The 21,956-nt window shown below is 38.2% G+C and overlaps 1 protein-coding gene across 1 annotated transcript in view; it reads right to left on the bottom strand.

Moving 5' to 3' along the window:
• Positions 1 to 15,731: 15,731 nt before the first annotated feature.
• LOC109238004 (probable serine/threonine-protein kinase At4g35230) overlaps positions 15,732 to 21,956 on the bottom strand; it is a 6,843-nt gene continuing 618 nt past the window's right edge. Inside the window, exons 2-10 of the mRNA XM_019404428.1 lie at positions 21,290 to 21,510; positions 20,737 to 20,872; positions 20,418 to 20,551; positions 19,662 to 19,767; positions 18,410 to 18,495; positions 18,047 to 18,235; positions 17,783 to 17,941; positions 17,359 to 17,472; positions 15,732 to 16,309 (exon numbers count right to left, since the gene is read on the bottom strand). Coding sequence (XP_019259973.1) covers positions 16,058 to 16,309; positions 17,359 to 17,472; positions 17,783 to 17,941; positions 18,047 to 18,235; positions 18,410 to 18,495; positions 19,662 to 19,767; positions 20,418 to 20,551; positions 20,737 to 20,872; positions 21,290 to 21,510 — 1,397 coding nt within the window. The 3' untranslated portion in view covers positions 15,732 to 16,057. The remainder of the gene's footprint in view (positions 16,310 to 17,358; positions 17,473 to 17,782; positions 17,942 to 18,046; positions 18,236 to 18,409; positions 18,496 to 19,661; positions 19,768 to 20,417; positions 20,552 to 20,736; positions 20,873 to 21,289; positions 21,511 to 21,956) is intronic.

Here is a 21,956-nt window from a genome sequence, read left to right as displayed (position 1 = left end):
TGCATCAGAGTTCCCAAGGGTTTCGAATGAACCCCGAGCAATGCTCACACTGAGAAAGGAGCAGCAATTGTATTCTGATGGCCTTGGCTTTCAGCAGGTCAAGGTCTCAAATTTCAGAATAGTAGAATGTGTGAGAGTGAGAGAGTAATAGGACTAGTTGTTCCGATCTTAGGGGAAACGGGAAAGGGTTTATATAGTGACAGATTAGGACGAACAAACAAAGAAAATAATCAATTAAACATAAATAAGGAAAGCAAATATCTCATGCAAATCAAACTCTGTAGAGGAGATGGAAAGTCTCAAACCCTAGTTGGAATCGGACTTAGGGCAAATCATTCACAAGCCCCAGTCATGGCGGAACCAACACAGATATACCATACATAAGAGAGATTTTCTTTTCTCCGGTGCATAGAACCATAATAGCATCCAGAATCATAGAATCAAAGCTGGATCTGGCTTGCCATAAATGAAATGGTAACGAAAGTTACCATAAAACGAGTAATAGCTACAAGAAAAGGTAAGTAAACCCGCGTATGGACGCGTATAAGGAAGGGATAAGTAGAGATCTCCATGGTCGGCTAGGGTTTAGGTTTGGGAGATGAAGGGGAGTGTTTGAAGGCGGGGGAAATGATAAATAGGGTCTAGGGTTTGGGTTTTGGGGATATAAGGAGATGGGTAGGTTTATTATGGGTCGTTGATCATTTGAGATCAACGGCCAGGATCAAAGGGAAGGCGGGTTATTTGAAGGGGTCCGACTGTTGGGTAAAGGGACGTCTGGTTTGGGTTGTGAGCGTATTGGCCAGCTTTGGTCTGAAAATTGGCCTAGTTTTTGGGCCAGATTTTAAATAAAAGAAATTATGGGGAAAACAATTTAATAAAATAGCTAAATAAATAAATATAAAATTCTATTTATGAAAATTAATATTGTAAAATAATAATTGAAGATAAAATATGTAAAAATTAATTTGACCCTGAAATAAAATTATAAATGTAATTAATTGTAAAATATAGACTATTATTGCGAAATTGCATAAATAGCTTAAAATACAAATATACTTATATAAAATAAAGTAAAATATTCTGAAACATATATGTTGATGCAAATAATAACTTTGGATAATTGGATCATCACAAAATAATTTAAGGGGTAATTAATAAATATTCAAGTAATTTAGATGTAAGAAAATTAATTTTAAAGCTCTAAAAATTGTGAAAAATTATAGAAAATACTTGTACAATTCTTGTAAATTAAGTAATGATGCGAAAATGACCTTTTGAAAGTATATATACTTATTTTAAAAATATGAGGGCAAAATTGGGTATCAATAGCACCGGCGTTTTTTAACCCAAATGGCATCACGTTATAGCAGTATGTGCCATACTTAGTGATGAAGGAGGTTTTTTCCTAATCTTCCGGGTTCATCCGTATTTGGTTGTGCCCGGAGTAGTCATCGAGAAAATTGAGGATCTCGTGGCCGGCCGTGGCATCGATCATGCGATCGATGTTGGGCAAAGGGAAAGAGTCCCTGGGACATGCCTTATTTAAATATTTTAAATATACACACATTCTCAGTTTGTTCCCTTTTTTAGGGAATACCACTACATTTGCTAACCATTTTGGGTATTTAACTTCCTGAATGGACCTTATTTTAAAGAGTTTAGTTGCCTCGTCCTTGATGAAAGCATGTTTGATCTCAAACAGGGGTCTCCTCTTCTGTTTGACCGGGTGGAATTTCGGGTCTGGGCTTAGCTTGTGAGAGGTAATATCTGGTGGGATCCCTGCCATATCAAGATGGGACCAAGCGAAACAATCTATGTTAGCTATAAGAAATTGAATGAGTTTTTTCCTGAGCTTGGGGGCTAACCCCGTGCCCAGGTATACCTTCCGATCAGGTAGATGTTCGATCAATGTGACTCGTTCCAGCTCTTCGACCGTTGATTTTGTAGCATCGGAATCATCGGGGACTATAAAAGATCTGGGAACCCCGTAATCATCGTCTTCATTGGTCCCCTGTTTATCCGATTGAGTCGTGGCTGGAGTCGATAATTGCTTTTAGCTTCCTGCTTTGTATCCGAACTCGGTCCCTTTGATGTCGTCAGTGTTGATACCGGAGTCACTTCTTCAACTGCAAACATTTCCTTTGCGGCCGGTTGCTCCCCGTAGATCATTTTAATCCCTCCTGGCGTCGGGGATTTTAACACTTGGTGAAGGGTCGAGGGCACTGCCCTCATGTTGTGGATCCATGGCCTCCCGAACAAGGCGTTGTACCTCATGTCCCCCTTAATCACATAAGACTTGGTTTCCTAGATGGTCCCCGCGGCGTTTACTGGTAATGTTATTTCTCCCTTAGTAGTTTCACATGCCATGTTAAATCCGTTTAGCACTCGGGATATAGGTACGATTTGGTCTTGTAGGCCAAGTTGTTCTACAACCCTCGATCGAATGATGTTGGCCGAGCTACCTGGATCAATTAACGCACGTTTAACTTGAGATTTATTCATGAGTACATATATTACTAGTGCATCGTTGTGGGGTTGCACGATTCCTTCTGTGTCCTCGTCACTGAATGACAAAGTTCCTTCTGGTATGTAATCTCGAGTCCATTTATCCCTTGTGATGGATACTTTGGTGCGCTTTAACATTGGACCTTGAGGAACATCGACCCACCCGATGATCATGTGAATGACGTGTTGAGGTTCTTCTTGCTCGGTTTGTTTATTAGAGTCCCTATTCCTGAAATGATTCTTTGCTCGGTCACTTAGGAATTCTCGAAGTTGCCCGTTGTTGAAAAGCCGGGCTACCTCCTCTCTCAAATGTCGGCAATCCTCTGTTCTGTGGCCGTGAGTGCCATGATATTTGCACATCTGGTTTGGATCCCTTTGGGCTGGGTCGGATTGTAGAGGTTGAGACCATTTGGTATCTTTGATGTATCCGATAGCTGTTACGATGGCAGCAGCATCAACGTTAAAGTTATATTCTAATAACCTCGGTGCTTATTTAGGTCTGATAGGCCTGTCGAAACTGTTCTTGCTCTGAGTCCTCGCCTGCTCTAGCCTTGGTCATTTCTCCTTTCATTTTGCATAGAACCCTATGCAGACCCACTACTTCTTCGATCCTCATTGTACGGCTGATACTGATCCCTGTTCGGCCTTGGTTTACGATCGATATCTCTCTTGACTCTGTCGATGGGTCTAACAGGGTAAACGGACCCAAAAGGAGACCCCAGTTGATCATCTTCGACTCTGATATTTGATTGACATAGGTTATGCACATCAGCCCAAGTGACATCCGGATATTCTATCAGATTCTGCTTCAACTGCTGTGAAGCCACCAAACTTCGAACATTGAGTCCTTGGGTAAAAGTTTGAATGGTCCAATCATCAACGACCGGTGGTAGGTCCATCAGTTCCATTTGAAACCAAGATACGAATTCTCTGAGCATTTCATTATCCTTTTGCCTTACTTTGAAGAGGTCTGACTTCCTGGTTTCGACCTTAATAGCCCCAGCGTGTGCTTTCACAAAAGAGTCTGCAAGCATAGCAAATGGGTTAATAGAATTAGGGGGTAAGTTGTGATACCATATCATAGGTCCCTTTGACAGGGTTTCTCCTAATTTCTTCAGCAAGACAGACTCGATCTCATCATCCTCCAAGTCGTTTCCTTTGATGGTGCATGCGTATGAAGTGACATGCTCATTTGGGTCAGTCGTTTCGTTGTACTTAGGAATCTCAGGCATGTGGAACTTTTTAGGGATCGACTTTAGAGCCGCACTCGAAGGGAAAGGTTTCTGTACAAACTTCTTGGAATCCAAGCCTTTCAGTATCGGCGGCGCTCCCGAGATTTTGTCGATACTGGAGTTGTAGGTTTCCACCTTTTTGTCATTTGCTTCGATTTTCTTCTCCCCTGATTCTATTCGTTTTGTCAGCTCCTCGAGCATTTTTATGATCTCAGGGTTATTACTCGACTCGTTCCCACTCGACCTCTCCGCGACCGATTCCTCCCTGCGGGTGATCTCTCGAGACGGATTAGGCTCGATTATGCTCGGTATGCGGCTCTGGTTTTGTAACTGAGCTATCGCCGCCTGTTGAGCCTGTAACATTTCGAAGATCATCCGTAGATTGATCCCATCTCCTCCATTATTTTGAGTATTCTGTGTTGTCGACCGGGCTCCACCACGGATGTTATTCTCGGGTTCAGAAAGGAGGCTTGTGTCAATAGCCACATGTGAATTAACGTCCAACGGGTCCGCAATTAGAATTCTGATTGGATCAACGGGCGATACCTCTTTACCGATACCGCTATGTTATTATTTTCATCGTGGTGAGAAAACTCATTGTCAGCAGGTAGATGTGCTAATTGTGAGTTTGACATTTTGAGCTTAAGCTTGAAATCAGAGACACTTCAAAGAACAAGTGTAAAATAGTGTGTGTTATAAAAATTTGTATCGAATAACCACTATTATCCTTAGCCCCACGGTGTGCGCCAAACTGTTTACCCTCAAAATCGGATAACAATTGCATTTATAAGTAGTTTTAAGGATATGTGAATTAATTTGACACAAATCGATAAATTGAGTTATAAATAAAGCGAACAATAATAAATTAAATTCAAATCGTATGACTTGAATAGTTATAGCCTTGAAAAGTAAGTCTCCCTCGAACTGGATATGATTCAAATGATATTTGATACAGAAGAACATTAGCTTACAGAAAGAAAAATGATATTATAATGCTTTGGGATGTGTGTTACAATGTGTCCAATGAATTATCAGACCCCCCTTTATATAGTAGAGGAGTCCTACTCTAGGTACATTTCTACAAAAGGTAAAAATCTCTGATTTTCTAATTTCCCATTCCTTGCCGATATGCACCGAGATTCCTACCGTAATATCCGGCCGGTCGCGGATATTTCGGTCTTTCGTTTGTAATTTTCGAGCTCGCTCAAGGCTAAGGTCGATAGCGGACTCAACGTTCCTCGAAGGCAGGTCTTCCGACCTCAAGTTCTAGCTCGGTGAGACTCGAGGTTAATTTCCAGTCTCTGGTCGCCACGTTCTAATCTACCAAGTTGTAGTTGAGCTCGACTTCGACCGTATACACTACTCATGTAGAGTTAAAATTTATACTTCGTACTTAGTTATGTGAATCAAGTGAAAGACAATATGCGACTTAGCTGTTCTCCCCAAGGTTTTTTTTTTTATAAACTTCTCCCAGATTACCTGGGGGTGTTGTATTAGCAAAAAATAGAGTCTGATGATACAACACAAGGGTAGAGAAAATCCTTCAAAAAACAGTGAGGCATAGGCGGTTATAAATAGGTCGCCCCCTCAAAAAAAGATTACAAACTAACTAACAAAGAAATTGGCCTTGTCATATTTGTTCGTTATGGAAGGAACCTGATCTTTGTCCAACAAAAAAGGGCCTTTCGCTTGACTAGGCAGCTGGTGGTTAGAGCAGAAGTAAGTTGGCTGTTGAGTGTTTGCTGCCATTTAGCCAAGCAGTCCGCTAATTGATTGGCCTCTCGATAGCAATGGCTGATCTGAATATTGAAGGTGTTGATAGCCTCTCTGATCTTGTTCACTATTTGACTAAGCTTGTAGTTGGTTGCACTTTCTTTACGAAGGATCTCTACAATGTAAAGAGAGTCCTTCATCACAAAATAATAGTAGCTTAATAAATAATAAGCACATCTAAGTATGTTAATATGAATGAACAACCACAACATTTTTCAAACAGCGACTTGCATAATCTTTGAACCTTTACTTTTCCACAATTTTCCAACTTGTCTTTTGTCTTCTCATGCTGGAATTCTTAAGAACGAAGAGGTATTTCCTAACTCCTAAGCCTAAATTCAATAGAGTTTGATTTGTTATGAATAATGTAGTTATGGATTGAATTGCTGAACTTAATCTATAATTGAGGATGAGTTGGGAATATATGGGATTGCATGAATTCTCCGTATTTGGATGACTTGAAATTGATGAACCAGAAATGGAATTGGGATGCCCATGGCATGTAATTCAGAGACGGACCCAGATTCGATGGTCACAAGATATCATTACGTTCAATACAAATTTATAATTACTCAAAAATATTGGTACAAGTGCTTCTGTTAATATTTGATTATTTCTTGAAAATATTTGTAAGTATATATGGAGTTCTTGCCGAAATTTTCCGGTACCGGTGACTCCTCTCCTTACCATGTACTTCCGCCTCTAGCATGTATAACCCTAAATTGACGAATGAAAGGCTATTTATTCTACTCTGAATTAAGGTGTGTGGGCTTTGGAAATTGGCTGATCAAGTCAAGGTAGCTCTGATATCAATTCAAATAATTGATATATACCGAGATATGCATGCATGCATGATTATAGATTGTTAAGAGATCGAATTGATAGCTTGTGGGGATTGGGTTAAGATATATTGACGCTTATGTATTATGAATAATATGTTCTTCTATTGCAAGATTTTTGACTTAAAATATGCTTGACTTGACTCCTCATCATTGCATACAATTGCTTTTTCATTAAATTATGGTAATGATATGAACCGATAACTATTACATGTGGGACAAGCAATAGTAATATGACATGTTAGTAAAGAGAATTTGAGGCGTACGCACATGATGAGTTGAGGGGTCATCGGCAACCTGAAATTTCTGCAAAAACTCTATATATACTTCTAAATATCTTTAAAAAAATAGCCAGATATAGCATAGGCCCTCGTACCAATCATTATAAGCAATGCTAAATTTATATTGAATGTCATGGTACCCCGCGACCATCGAATTCTGGGTCCGCCTCTAAAGAGAATGAGTACTTGATATATATTGTCAATACATATGTTGATCTCTCTAAAATATACAGTTTGAATTATAGTTTGATTAATTAACCCCAGGGGCAAAAACGTCACTTTCAGAGAAGAAGATTTACAAAACTATCATCATATGTTGATTACTGTAAGAGATGATTATTTGAAAATTATTAAATAGATAATGGTTTGGCCAAACTATTGTCTGACACTCGTGATCTTGAAATCTTTGCAATATGATATATCACTAAAAATGTGTAATATTGTATAAGCATGATTTTATATGTATACTTGCACAGAGAGTTGAGATATTGCGTACTTATTTTATTATTATCTGGTCGACGAAAATTTAATAACTATTTCAATGGGTTAGTCGTTGAAAATTGGTCCAAATTTCACCATCACGGTCACGGCTGGCATTATTTTTGAATAGGTTTTCAATGGCCACATTTTTGTTACAGTGAGATAATTAAGTCATAAAGCAAAATGAAAATGGTAAAGGTCCAACTTTAGCTTACTAATTTAGACGCATAAATTTCTTTGTTTCAACACTGGTGATATCAAAATGTCATATTTCCGTAAATTACATTATCGAGTTTTTTTCACTAATTGGCAAGTGATTAGGGCAGCACATTATTGACATTCGTAGTTGCATTTGCAGTTGATCTGAGGGCCATATGTATTTTCACAATAATAACCTGCATCACATAGGCGACCTGGATAGAAATATGAACACACAAACTGGCAATTAGCTGTATCCTTCAAATCTCTACAAGTTTTGCCGAATACATTAACACAACGCTGTTGGCACTTGGGAAAAGCTGCATCCAAAGGAAAAAATATCAATCTCGATTTATTTTTTTATTTTTTTTTTGGTTAACCAGATATTAATATTGGTTAGTTAATATTTACCAAAAGAGTAGTTTGTGTAGCGTTATTTACTTCCAACAATAAAGAATAGTCTACTTCTAGAGTAACCAGAGGCGGATCTAGGATTTAAAGTTTATGAGTTCATATAACGACCTTAAGTAAATATACAATAAGTAACTGGGTTCACAATCTAATATATATGGGTATTTAGTTGATTTTTTAATACATATATAGGGTATATGCAAAACCTATTGGGTTCACGGGAACTCACATATAATAGGCTGGATCCGCCCCTGAGAGTAATATTCGAATTATGGCTAAAGTTTTCAAGTAAAATAACCGGTTTCAGATCCCAGTAGAGATAAATAATACTCCTACTAGATATGTTCAAGGGGGTTCAATTGAATTATCTTCGTTGAAAAATTAATGAGTTTTTTTCATTTTGTATAAATGGTTGAATCCCCTTGACATAAGAGAAAAGATTTTATTAATCTAGTGTCAAAGGGATTTAAAAATTACTTTAAAGGGCAAGTTCAAACCTAATTGTGACATTTGTCAAGTACCTTATATAATAAAGGAGTTACCTGATGTAACAGTAAGAAAAGCAATGACAAAGATGACTATCGTTAGAAGCTTTGCCATTTCTAAATCAGAAACTTTCAAAATCAGAGGAATTAATTAAATATGTAGTTACTTTTACACTATACGTGTTTATATAGAAGACAAAATCCACAAAGATATATTTTTAGGAAAAGAAAAAGTGATCTGAAGTTAGGCTCTGGATATCTATGTATTTAGCCACAATGCTGAAAGGTAAAACATATTTATTGGTGAACACCATTTTTTTTTTGCAGCATTTAAGTATATTCTTGTTAAGATTCTTTTCAACCCTTGAAGAAGATGGAACTTTGCGAATTCTCTAAATTTACTCCTACTTTTAAGATATGAAAATCATTGTCCTCTGGAAAATTATCTATATATTATCAAATCTGATCATGTTTTTACATGAACAGGCTCCAAAAAATTAACAAAATGGAATTCCTTAAAATTTAATATATAACTATTTATAATATAACTGCATTTGACTTGAAGTCCCTCGGTCTACGATATATGACTTTGGTTTACGTCAAACTTTCTCCCCTTTAATGCCAAGTTTGAACAATAAATCATAAATGCTCTCCCCTTTTGGAGGGTGATTTTTAAAAATAGCCAGATTTACAATTGGTCGTTCAAAAATAGCCCAATTTCAAAAGTAATCGAAATTTAGCCATTTTTTATGTAAAGATAAATTTGAGCGAAAACACTGTTCAAAACCCGGAAAATACTCCAGTATATTATGCTGGAGTTCCAGCATAAGTATACTTGAACTCCACCAAGTATAATGGTCCAGTATAATATACTGGAGTTTGGAGCACCAGTCTCCAGTATATTATACTGGAGCCAGCAAAGTATACCGGTCCAGCATAATATGCTGGAGTTCATACACAAGTGCACCGAACTCCAGTATATTATGCTGGATCGGTCTCTATTGCAGCAAAACGGTGGCTATTTTTCATTGACTTGGCAAACGTCGGCTATTTTTGATTGACCAATCCGAAAACTGGCTATACCGTGAAATTTTGGCCCTTTTAGACTGCTATCCCACCACTAACCGCATGTCCAAAAAATTGTGTAAAAAGTATTCCTCCTAATGGTAATCTGAAAACTAAGTATAGAGACTATTATCTCCATCCACATAAACTCTTAACTTAACTGAAGTAGAGACTATATAAATATGAATTTGATATTTCTACGTATGAAAATTGTGAAATATTGTAATGTATTTAATTGAGAAATGAAATTCGAAAAGGAACTAAGCTTTATTAATCAACAATTCAACGATTACAATCTGTATTTCAACTGACGTGAATGAACTCAGAAGAAATAGAATCGGAGTTTTAGATGGAAGAAGAAGAAGAAGAAGAAGAAGAAGAAGAAGATAGGAGAAGAGATAGAGAGAGAAAGTAGTTAGAATTCTGTTATTTGCCCAAAAAGATACCAACTACTCTACTAAGGTGTTATTTAACTAACTGACCCAACTACTAATTGGACTAATTGAATAAAGACCCCAAGGCCCAATACTCTTCTTCTGAAAGCCCAATACGTGAAGCCCAGTAAGACAACCCAATTCTCCCACTTTAGCTATACCCTATTTCCTTGTTTGTATCGTCTACCACTTTCCTTTTCTTGTCTGAACATTACAATACCTCCCCCTTCGAAAGAGACCTTGACCTCAAGGTCGTTGTTGAGCGATAAACGCCGGAAAATAGCTTTTGATGTAGCCCCAATCCTCCCAAGTCGCATCTTCTTTGCGCAAATTTGCCCACTAAACCAAAATTTTGACTGCAACGGCATTGTTCTCCTTAACCACATGCCTCTGTAAAATGGCAACTGGCTGAATCAAAACATGACCTTCATTGTCACAATCTGGTGGATGCTGCTGAGGGCATATTGATGGTCCAATACGCCGTTTGAGCTGGGACACATGAAAGACTTGGTGGGGGCGTGATTCTGGTGGTAGATCTAAACGGTAAGCCACTTCACCAATCTTCTGCAAAACCTTATAAGGACCAAAGAATCGAGCACAAAGCTTGACATTTCGTCTCACTTCGATAGATGACTGTCGATAGGGCTGTAGTTTGAGGTACCCCTGGTCCCCTACCTCCAAGACTCGTTCAGAACAGAGTCGATCTGCATAAAATTTCATCCGTGCCTGTGCTTGCACAAGGTTGTCACGTAGTGCTTGTAGCATATGCTGTCGTTGGGTTAGATTTAACCCAGCCGGGCCTTGATGTGTATGTGGTAATGCTCCCAATGGTAGTTGAGTTGGGGGGTGACCATAAAGGGCTTCAAAGGGAGTGACTTTAAGAGAATTATGAAAATTAGTGTTATACCACCACTCTGCCAGTGGTAACCATCTAGCCCAGTGTTTAGGATTCTCAAATACAATAGCTCCTAAGTAGGTCTCTAAACATCGATTGAGTCTTTCCGTCTGCCCATCCGACTGAGGATGATAGGCTGAGCTCATATTAAGTTTAGTTCCCATTATTTTGAATAAGTGCTGCCAAAATTGACTAGTGAAAACAGATCCTCTGTCTAAGACAATAGACCTGGGAAGTCCATGTAACCTATACACCTCCTTCATGAATAGTTCTGCCACCTCTTGTGCTGAAAATGGATATTTTAAGGCTAAGAAATGTCCATACTTGGACAGCCTATCCACCACAACTAGCAAAGCATTCTTTCCTGTAGAGATAGGTAAGCCTTCTACAAAATCCATAGATATATCCTGCCACACCTGTTCTGGAATAAGAAGGGGTTGTAATAACCCTGGGGAATGCACATTTTCAGACTTGATCCTCTGACAAATATCACATTCACTCACCCATTTAAAGATCTCTGATTTCATGTTAGGCCAATAGAAAATCAGTTGCACTCTCCTATAAGTACCTTGCTGCCCAGAATGACCACCAAGAGGTGATTGATGCATTGCTTCTAGAATCTTACTCCTTAGATTGGTTCCTCTTCCCACATAGATTTTGTGTTTATACCTGATGATTCCTTGTTGTAATGAATAATCTGAATCACTGCCTGAAGAGGCAGCTAGTTCATCCAACAATGATAAAGCAATAGGATCCTCTTCATAGCTGAGGCTAATCTCTTGTAACCAAGTAGGTTGAACAGTAGAGATTGCATGTAAGGTGGACTCCTGATCTTGTCTTCTTGACAAGGCATCAGCTATCCTGTTTTCAGTGCCTTTCTTATACTGTACCTCATAGTCAAGGCCTAGAAGCTTAGTCAATCCCTTTTGTTGTAAAGTTGTGATAATCTTTTGTTCTAGCAAGTACTTAAGGCTTTGATGATCTGTCCTTACAATAAAATGACCCCCCTATAAATAGTGTCTCCATTTCTCCACTGCAGTTAAAACTGCCATATATTCTTTCTCATAAGTTGATAGTCCCATGTTCTGTACTGAAAAGCCTTGCTTAAGTAAGCTATGGGTCGACCTTCTTGCATTAAAACAGCCCCCATCCCTGTAGAGCAAGCATCAGTTTCTACAATAAATGGCTTAGTAAAGTCAGCCAAGGCTAAAACAGGAGCTGAAGACATGGCTGTTTTTAGCTGATTGAAGACTGTTTCAGCTTCCTCAGACCACTGAAATGAGTTCTTCTTCAGTAAATTGGTGGGTCTGCTGATAATTCCATAAGACTTGACAAATCTCCTGTAGTAACCAGTGAGACCCAAAAATCCTCTAAGATCCTTAACAGTTCTGGGAACAGGCCAATTGATCATGGCCTCAATCTTAGCAGTGTCAGTAGCTACCCCCTGGCCTGAAATAATATGCCCCAAATACTCCACTTGACTTTGACCAAAAGCACATTTAGACAACTTAGCATACAGTTGCTCTTTCTGTAGCACCTCTAATACCTGCCTAAGATGCATAACATGACTCTCCACTGAAGGGCTGTACACCAATATATCATCAAAGAATACCAGCACAAATTTCCTAAGGAAAGGCCTGAATACATGATTCATTAAACTTTGAAAGGCAGCAGGTGCATTAGTTAACCCAAATGGCATAACCTTGAACTCATAATGTCCCAAGTGAGTCCTAAATGCAGTCTTGTATATGTCAGATTCCTTCATTCTAATCTGGTGATAACCAGCCCTCAAATCAATCTTTGAATAGATGCATGACCCATTTAATTCATCCATGAGATCATCTACTAGAGGTATAGGAAATTTGTCTTTCACAGTCATTTTGTTTAATTCTCTGTAATCTATACAAAACCTCCAACTACCATCCTTCTTTTTTACCAATAACACTGGTGAGGAGAAGGGAGAGTGATAGGCTGAATGGTGCCACTATTAAGCATGTCAGTCACTTGTTTTTCTATCTCATTCTTTTGAAAATGGTTATACCTGTAGGGCCTAATGCTGACTGGAGCTGCATCTGATTTGAGAGGGATGAAGTGATCATGACTCCTCTGTCGTGGCAGAGACTTTGGCGCAGCAAAAACTCCTGGAAATTCAGTCAGCAGCCTTCTAATTTGTTCAGGTATGCCTCTTCCTTCTGTGGTAGATTGAGCAGTAATTGTGAAGAGATGAGCCCATAACAGTTGGCCCTTCTTGAGTAGCTGCTTCACCCATGCAGCTGACATACTCTGTAAGCTGCCCTCTTTAGAAAAACCTTTCAGTTCTACTCTCTTTCCCTTCACACTGACCTGTAGTCTATATCCAATAAAATCAAACAATATAGGATTGTGCTTTCTCATCCAATCCACTCCTAAAACCATATCACATCCCCCAATGTCTAACATTCTTAGTTTGTGCTCAAATTCAATGCCTTGCATTTTTCATTTGAACTGAGGGCAAGAGTGATAACTCATCAAGTTACTCCCATTGGCAGCTGTAACTCTCATTGGAGCATCTACTTGAATCACACACCCCAATTGCTTTGCAGTTTCACTTGCTACAAAACTATGGATGCTGCCACTATCTGCTAGTATCACCATGACTTGCTTACCATACACTCCCTTCAATTTGATAGTGGTAGAGGTGACTGTCCCAGATAAGGCATTGAGACTTATGGCCTCATCTATTATTGTATCCTGACTTGGCTCCTCCAATATCCCTTCTTCATCAACATTCATTTCTACCCCTTCTTGTTCAGTAGATCCAGACAACACATTTAACTGCTTATTCTTACACTGATGACCAGGGAAATACTTCTCCCCACACTTATAGCATTCACCTCTTGCTCTTCTTGCCTCAAACAATTTGTTGCCCACATTATAGGAGTTAGATCCCCCTTCCTTCTGTTGAAACCCAGTTGTCCTCACTCCTGATTGACCATTAGTATTGTTGTATTGTACTGACTGCTTAGTAATGTTTACTTTTCCCTTCTTAGCTACTGCTTCTAACAACTTTTCTTTGTGCCTAGCTTTCTCCACTGCTTGACTCGAGGAAAAAGGATCGAGCATCTTGACTATGTGCCTGATTTCATCCTTAAGTCCCTCAATAAAGAATCCAAGGAAGAATTCTTCAGGGACAGTGGGATGTTTAATCAAGACCCAAGCCTTCAAATCTTCAAATCTTGCCAGGTAGTCATTCACTGACCCTTGCTGCTCGATTCTTTTGAACTCTCGCAAGAGATTAAGATTGCTATTATCAGACTCCTCAAATCTCTTACTGATTTCTTCTACAAATTCAGGCCACCTCACACTACCTCTGCTCAGAAGTAAGGATTCAGCTCTCCCGTTGAGATGAAGGACAGCAGCTTCCAACTTCTCCTGAGGATCAGTTATCTGATTAAAGTGAAAGTATCTTTCACACTTGCGGAGCCAAGATCTGGAATCACCTTCTTCGAAATAAGGAATTTCAAACCTATGGCCATGGTTATTTCCTTGCCTTCTACCAATAGAGTACTCATTCTGCTCCGCAAACCTGGGTCGACTACTGGAACCCTCGATATGATTGACTTCGACTGGAGCACTCCCCAAGATGCCATCCTTGCTTGTGAAGAGCTTGTCCATCATTACATCCAGCTTTCTTCCCACATCATCGATCTTAGAATCATGCGATTCCAATTTTTTATTCGTCTTTGCCATGTAACTTTGTAAGTGATTATCTAATTTCTTCACGTAATCTTCATTAGACTTCGAACGAGTTTCTGGAACTGTCATTGTAGCCAGGAAATGCTCTGATACCAATTTGTAATGTACTTAATTGAGAAATGAAATTCAAAAAGGAACTAAGCTTTATTGATCAACAATTCAACGATTACAATCTGTATTTTAACTGACGTGAATGAACTCAGAAGAAATAGAATTGGAGTTTTAGAGGGAAGAAGAAGAAGAAGATAGGAGAAGAGATAGAAAGAGAAAGTAGTTAGGATTCTGTTATTTGCCAAAAAAGATACCAACTACTCTACTAAGGTGCTATTTAACTAACTGACCCAACTACTAATTGGACTAATTGAATAAAGACCCCAAGGCCCAATACTCTTCTTCTGAAAGCCCAATACGTGAAGCCCAATAAGACAACCCAATTCTCCACTTTAGCTATACCCTATTTCCTTGTTTGTATCGTCTACCACTTTTCTTTTCTTGTCTGAACATTACAAATATGACCAGCATATATACTGTATATTCTTCGATCAGTACGTGCTTTAATTTCCCTCACTGGACTTTTAGGAATACTATCGAGCATCGACTATCGAGCATAGGCGTGTTTGTTTTAGCCCTCAAGGTTCATTGTGCCATTTTCTTTTTGGTTTGCGATAAATTGTCTTTTAAAAATTTAAAAAAAAAAAAACAACAACAACAGGACTCACTGTTGTATGTACTAGCAAATTGGAATCAGGGATGGAAGTATAGTATTAGCTACAATTTTAGCCGAATCCAATTGCTTTGGCATGTGTTAAGAAATCTACAACAACAACAACAATAACAACAACAAACCCAGTATGATCCCAACAGGTGGGGTATGGGGAGGGTAGTTTGTACGCAGGCCTTACCCCTACCTAATGCAGGTAGAGAGGCTGTTTCCAATACATCCTCGGCTCAGGAAGGGCAAGAAGAACAAAAAGGAAAGCAAGAAAGAAGGAAGAGACAAGAAAAAGTGAGAGATAGAGGCATGGGTTAAGAAATCTACTATCTACTAAATACACGTTTGGAAGGAAAAATGATACTGTATAAAATTTAATGTAAAAATAATAGCCAGAAAAATATATAAAATTTATATATTATTTTGTATATATACACATTCTTCTGTATGTTATATATAAAAATTATACAAATTTTATACACTTTCGGCTACCAAATGTAAATAATTTCTGGCGCGGGCTAAAAGGGATAATACCCCCATTTCGAACCCAGTAACTCAAATGTCAAATTTTCAATCTTCAATCTGCCTCTTATCGGAGTGGTATATTGAGCGAATACTACATGGATCACACATCAACCTTTTAGGTACGCGCCAATTATACGATCACTATAATCTGCATAATATGATCAACTGGTAAAATAACTGTAAATAGCAAACCAGACCTTGGCAGTAATGTTTACCCAAACATGACATTGAAAGAACTCTTGATAAGTTCCAAAACCAAGAATTGACATTCATCGCAAACTAAACTACTGAGGGGTTTTCACCAGAGTACTTTATACATTTTCTGTATGGAACTGTATTGGCTACAAAAGAGTGGGGGCTGAGATAAATATAACCCCAAAAGCACCACATCACCTTTGGTTCTTTAGTATCCTCTCTCATCTTTACTATAGCTACCTCCAGCTTCGATAAAAGATGAGACGTTCTAGATTTACCTAGCGTGCCACAATCAGTTGCGCCAACTGTTTAGCTTCTTTGCTTCAAAGGAGGCTCCATCATTGAGCATGTCTTGTGCATCAGTTTCCATCCCAAGTTTGGATAGGGCAAGAGCCTGCATATAGAATGCAGTAGGCCACTCGGGCAAGCAAACCTGCGCTTGCATAGCGTCCCTTAGAGCGAGTTCCGGTTGGCCTATCATCATATAGGAAAGGGCCCGCCTCACAAAAACGGTGCCGGAAGGAACAGACATCATTGATACCAACTGTTGGGAAAAAAATAAACTAGACAGAATTACGCTACACGCAGCTATGAGCTAAATATGATAATAATGGAGTAGAATAATATATTATATTTTTTTTTATAATGAATAAAAAAAAGTCTCGAACAAGAACATCAAGTGATTCATGATAAGACAAGTATTATACTTTGAAATTAAGGGGGCGAAGTGGGGAAGTCTCGAACTTCTACGACTCTCGTGCTGCTCAACGTAGTAAGGAGGTGATAGAACATCTGAGTGGATATCTCATACTTCAAAAGGTACACTTAGCAGGTTTTAGATAATAAATACATTTTCAAACACCAATCCCCACTCTGCATTTCCCATTTGCTCCAAGAAACTTGCAGAATTTTTTGGACTTAAAGCCCTAAGACCAAGCGTTACATACCTAATCTTTAATTATGGCAGAAACCTGAAGACCGTGTTCATTATTGGACATGGCTTCCTTCGGCTACATACAGTACGAGAGTTTCCCTTCTCAAGAAAATAAGAAACTGTTCATGATCATACGCAGCAATGAGATATAGAGCTACTCTCCTTTCTTTGTTTCAGATGTGCTCCAATTCCAAGCTAAGGCATTAACTTTAACTTCTCTAAAATGCAGCACTTCTATCATTTCGTCTCCAATTATCACAAAATGCGAAATACACAGAGCCCACAATGCAGACCAAAGAAACTTTCAGGCTGCCATAGCCTTAAGTAGCTGTAGATCCCATATCTAGAAAATCCTAGAAGCTCTTAAGAAAGAGGAGTTTGAGATCTTTATAACACAATAGTACTGCCATCTTTGTTCTTAAGCAGGAAAAGATGGCATCAGAATGACATCTCGCATGCATATCCTACATTTACATGAACAAAAATACGGCAGCATGAGTCATTCTAAGAGCCCTTATATCCAGATATAAGCGACTTCTTAATGCCAAGGGAAAGTGGGACTAAAATCCCAAGATTAGAGCCTCACTAGAGAAAGACCAATTAGCAAAGGAGCAAACAACAAACAAATTTAATAAAATATGAGCAAACAAAGGGATTACCTTAGAATAATAGTCAACTGCATTCTTGAAGTCCTTGTCGCGGAAAGCTATATCCCCAAATTTTTTGGTATTTAACATATCTTGAACTTGTTGTGTCCATTCTTGGAATGAGAGCTTTAAAAAAATTTAGGTAGAAACAAGTATGTCAAATCTCCACCAGAAGTACTAGGTAAGATTCTTTTTCAGCTAAATGGCTAAACTTTTTAATGAATGATAGATGCTTAAACTTGAGAACACAAAAAAAGAGAGACCAACATGAGAAATTACAACAAAGTTACGAAAAAAGAAACATATTAAATGGTCATAGAGGATAATTAGTGTTTTTCTTATTGTAGATAATACCCCCATGATCTTTCTGCATCAAGTTCAATGATTTACAAGCACCATTTACATCAGTATAAAAAGTAACAACGAATGAGCTCACCTCATTTTCAGCACCCTCCTCATCTTTATAACCTGTTTTAAGTAAGATATCATGAACAGCAGTGAGGTCCATCCTCGCACAAGCCTTTCCCAGAGGAGAGAGCATGGTTGGAAGCACCACGGGAGTTTTTGTTAGACCCATCAGTACATGTGACGCGACCTAAGATAAAAATGTGCAGAAATATTTTTCAGATCCTACAACCTAGGTCAATCCATCAGAAATATAGGGAATATTGCATCAGGGACAAAGATGTTTTACAAGTACCTCCTTCTGCTTCTGAAGGGGCTCCACTGCATTAAGAATGAACTTGATATCAGGTCGATCCCTAGCCTCATACTGGAGACATTTTGAGGCAAGTTCAACCAATGCTGTAGCATCTTCATCGGCATATTGTCCTTCTAAGGATGAATCCATTAATAACAACACATTTTTACCCCTAATTAAGTCTAGTGCCTGAAAAGAGAGCAAAGTCCAAGAACCAGTGAGACAATGCATGCAAGAGTGAAACAGCTTTAATTCTAGTTTCCGGCATCATTGAGAGATTTTAGATTCAATAAGTAAACAACTATAAACGAAGAGCCAAATGGTGCAGTAATTTTGAAAGATTTATATGTCAGAGTACATTACATGGCTTGGAGGAATATGCTTTCCACTTAACAGGTCCAGCAGAACAGTCCCATAGCTGTACATCACACTTTCTGCGATTACCCGGCCTACAAATAGAAATTAAGGGGAAACAAAAAGGAAAGGAAAGGAGAAAACAAGTTAAGGAACTGAACATAGATATTAAATAGGAAACGAAAGAGAAAAGGAAAGGAGAAAACAAGGTGAGGAACTGGACACTGTCCCAATGTTTTGAAACTAAAGGATTTCACCTCAAATATGGGTAAATGAGATAATTTGACTTTATTATGAAATTACATCCAAAATTGCAGCTAATTGTGGCATTGTGCACGATAATAAAACTAGTTACTATACGAGCCTGAATATCATTGGACTGGCTCAAAAAAATATTTCATCTAAGCAGAGAAGGCAGGGATAAATGCAGTTCATCATCTCTTCTTCTCTTTTTTGTCAGTATACATCATCTCTCTGGTAAACTAAATTTCTAAAATTCAAATACTTCAATAAATTTTAATTTATTTTGCCAAAACACCCACAACTAGGTAGTGGCATACTATTTTCAGCAAATCTTCACATTGGGAACCTCTATTTCATATACTCATGAAGAGATAATTGTCTAGGTGAGAACTAGATAGATCTCCCACCAGATATACCGTATGCGTCCTACTTTTTTTAATAACCGAGAAATCTCCGAGGGCAAGAGGCGGTCCGAAACTTGGTGGATAATGGGCTAGGGTTTGAACTCATAACGAGCGCCTAACCCACACATCACAAGTGGTGCTTTTACCACTAGACCAAAGCCTTGGGGGCGATATACGGCCTAACTAATGAACCTCATTCTTTTGGAATTCACTTAAAGGAGTTTATTTCAAGATTCAGAGATATCAAAGACAACTTATGCAAAGATAAGTAATACAAGGATTATAATATAGAGATTTGTAATGCAAGGATTAGTTCGTGTTGGATGTTTACTTTGACATACGACAATCAGTATACAATGTATACTTCAAAATATGTGCTTACTTTTTAAACAAAACAGAAGTTTGTTTACTATGATGAGGGTTAATGTGTTTTTTTGCATAGGATGATGATGGTTTATATTATCATTGTACTGTTTTTAATCCATGAATTATCTCATCACAGCACAACTGCCAAGGCACAAGAGAATGCTTATGCTTCTTTTGATAAGTATTTTTTTTTTTTTTTGATAAAAGTAAAGTAGATTCTTTTGATAAGTATCAGATAATGCTTATACCTGTGCGCATAAACTCAGGAGGTGTATACGCAAGATTGGTGCTATAGCTCTTTCCATCTCTGCTGTTTTTCATAAGACCGAAACTAGATAATCGAGGGTCCCCTTCCTGAAATATCAATTAAATTAAGCAAATTCAAGAACAGAGCACCCAAAACTGACGGTACAGTGACATTTGCAAAACCACAGAGATAGGGAGATGTGATATTTGGGCGAAACCTGTGGTTTGAAACAAAGCAACTGAGAAAACAAGATAGGCCTGTGAATATACTTACAGAAATACTCAACCATATTTCTCTATGATAATCTAAGAATCAAGATCGATCACTCTTTGGGTTATAAGAATGGAGGTCCAGAACAACTAATATACAGCTCTTGCAAGCAATCACTTGACATTTAGAAAGATGGCCTCCAGTTTCATATAAAAACTCCCCAAACTTGTAATGCTAAATTCGTGGTAATGACTAGTTATAAACTTATCTCACTTTGAGGTTTAACAGTCACCACTGAGAAGTCTTAGCTGCTATGCAGCTAAAATTTCATTTTGGAGGGCCTCGCCGCCATTGCTGTCAACCTAAAATCTTAGGTATATGGTTACTGGAGCAAAAATTAAATAAATTGTGGATGTGGATACCATACATTAGAACAAACAAATGATTACTTCCTGCCCACCTACTTGCACAAGAAATAATGGCATCCGGTTCCTTAAAAATTTAAGAAAAAATGAATTGAAAGACTCCTGATTTTAAGTTTGGATACCTCATCAAAAAGAACTCTGTAAGCATTCAAATCATGATATATCTTTCTGTTTTCATCATTGCAATGATCCAGAGCCTGTGCAATATAGTATGCAACTCTTACTCGCATCTCCCAAGGCAAAGGTTGTTTCTCCCCTGCACCATCAAAAGACATGCATGCTAATAAGAGACCTGAAAGTTTAGCGATTAATATATAACTACTTGCAGATCTGAAATTAAATTCAGCATTATCTTGTACGACAATAGAGAAAAGATGCTTTCTTTGCCGTTCAGCATCTAATAGTTGCAGAATCAAGAACAGGCAAAAGGCTAAACCATACAGTGGAAGAGATGCTTTGAGAGAGTATCATTAGGCATGTATTCTGCAACCAATAGGCGCTCATCTCCCTCAGCACAACATCCAATTAGATTCACTAATCTCTTATGCCGAACCTTGCCAACTCCAGCTGCCTCTGCCTGCAGTATGAGTACGACAAGATTAAGAGGTTGTGGATACAACTGATAGCACAGCAAAGATATTCTGATATTTGGAGATCTACCACTTACTTGAAACTTACATACATATACATTAGCTTACAAACTTAACTGTATCATGGTAACTGTGTCTGTCTGAAACTGGAAAACCAAATGAGATCATGTACACAAAGTGTCCAGCTTAAGTAACGTAAGCGAAGACATACTAAAGCAACAAAACAATGAAAGCTATAGTGGACGACTATTACAGATGCTGTTCAGTAACCAATAAGTGTGTCTCCATGAAGTCATATCGAAATTAGAATTCAGGTTTCAAATCTAAATATTTCTTGCTTAACAATGATGACGGCTAAAAGGACCAAAAAACTATATAATCTGTTGACTTATAACCAGATTTACCACAAACTGTTGAGCGTCAGGCCATGACTGCCTGGAGAAGCGTTTGATGGCAACTATCCTGTTGCTCCGAAGCTTCCCTCTGTAGACAACGTTGGGAGCTTTCTCGCCACTTTCAGAAACTATTAATTCACTGCTAAAGCCATTCGTTGCTGCTCGGAGTTCGGCAAGACTAAATTCCTTGAATGCAGGCACTTGATCTTGGTCTACTTGATCCCCATTAGCTTCATCAACAACACAGGCAAATTAAACAAGAGATTGAGTAAAGCTAAAGTTATGAACCGCCACAATTACATCGAAATTTTTTGCACATATGCTTAAAAGTGAGAATCTTAGCTCAGGTACATATACTTGCCCTGTCCTGGCTTACCTGCTTGTTTAAGGATACAAAAGGCAGAAACGAGTGATAACCACAACAATTTTCAGTACTAATCAGAAACCCTATACAGAAATAAATATGGCAAAAGAAAAGGATAAATCTTGGCTAAAAATCAGTGAACGGAAAAAGAGGCAGCATGACAAGTTGACAAACAATGAATATTCCACAAGATTCATGCATTCAGAACTCCCGCTACAAGTTAACTAAACAAAAAAATTAGTACAGTTAGTAAGAGACAGATGGAAAATAACAAAAAAAAAAGGGGGACTTCTTTTTCAAAAAAAAAAAAAA

The sequence above is a fragment of the Nicotiana attenuata genome, unplaced genomic scaffold, assembly GCF_001879085.1.
Source record: "Nicotiana attenuata strain UT unplaced genomic scaffold, NIATTr2, whole genome shotgun sequence".
Classification (NCBI taxonomy): Eukaryota; Viridiplantae; Streptophyta; class Magnoliopsida; order Solanales; family Solanaceae; genus Nicotiana; species Nicotiana attenuata.
This window is presented reverse-complemented; position numbering and strand designations above follow the sequence as displayed.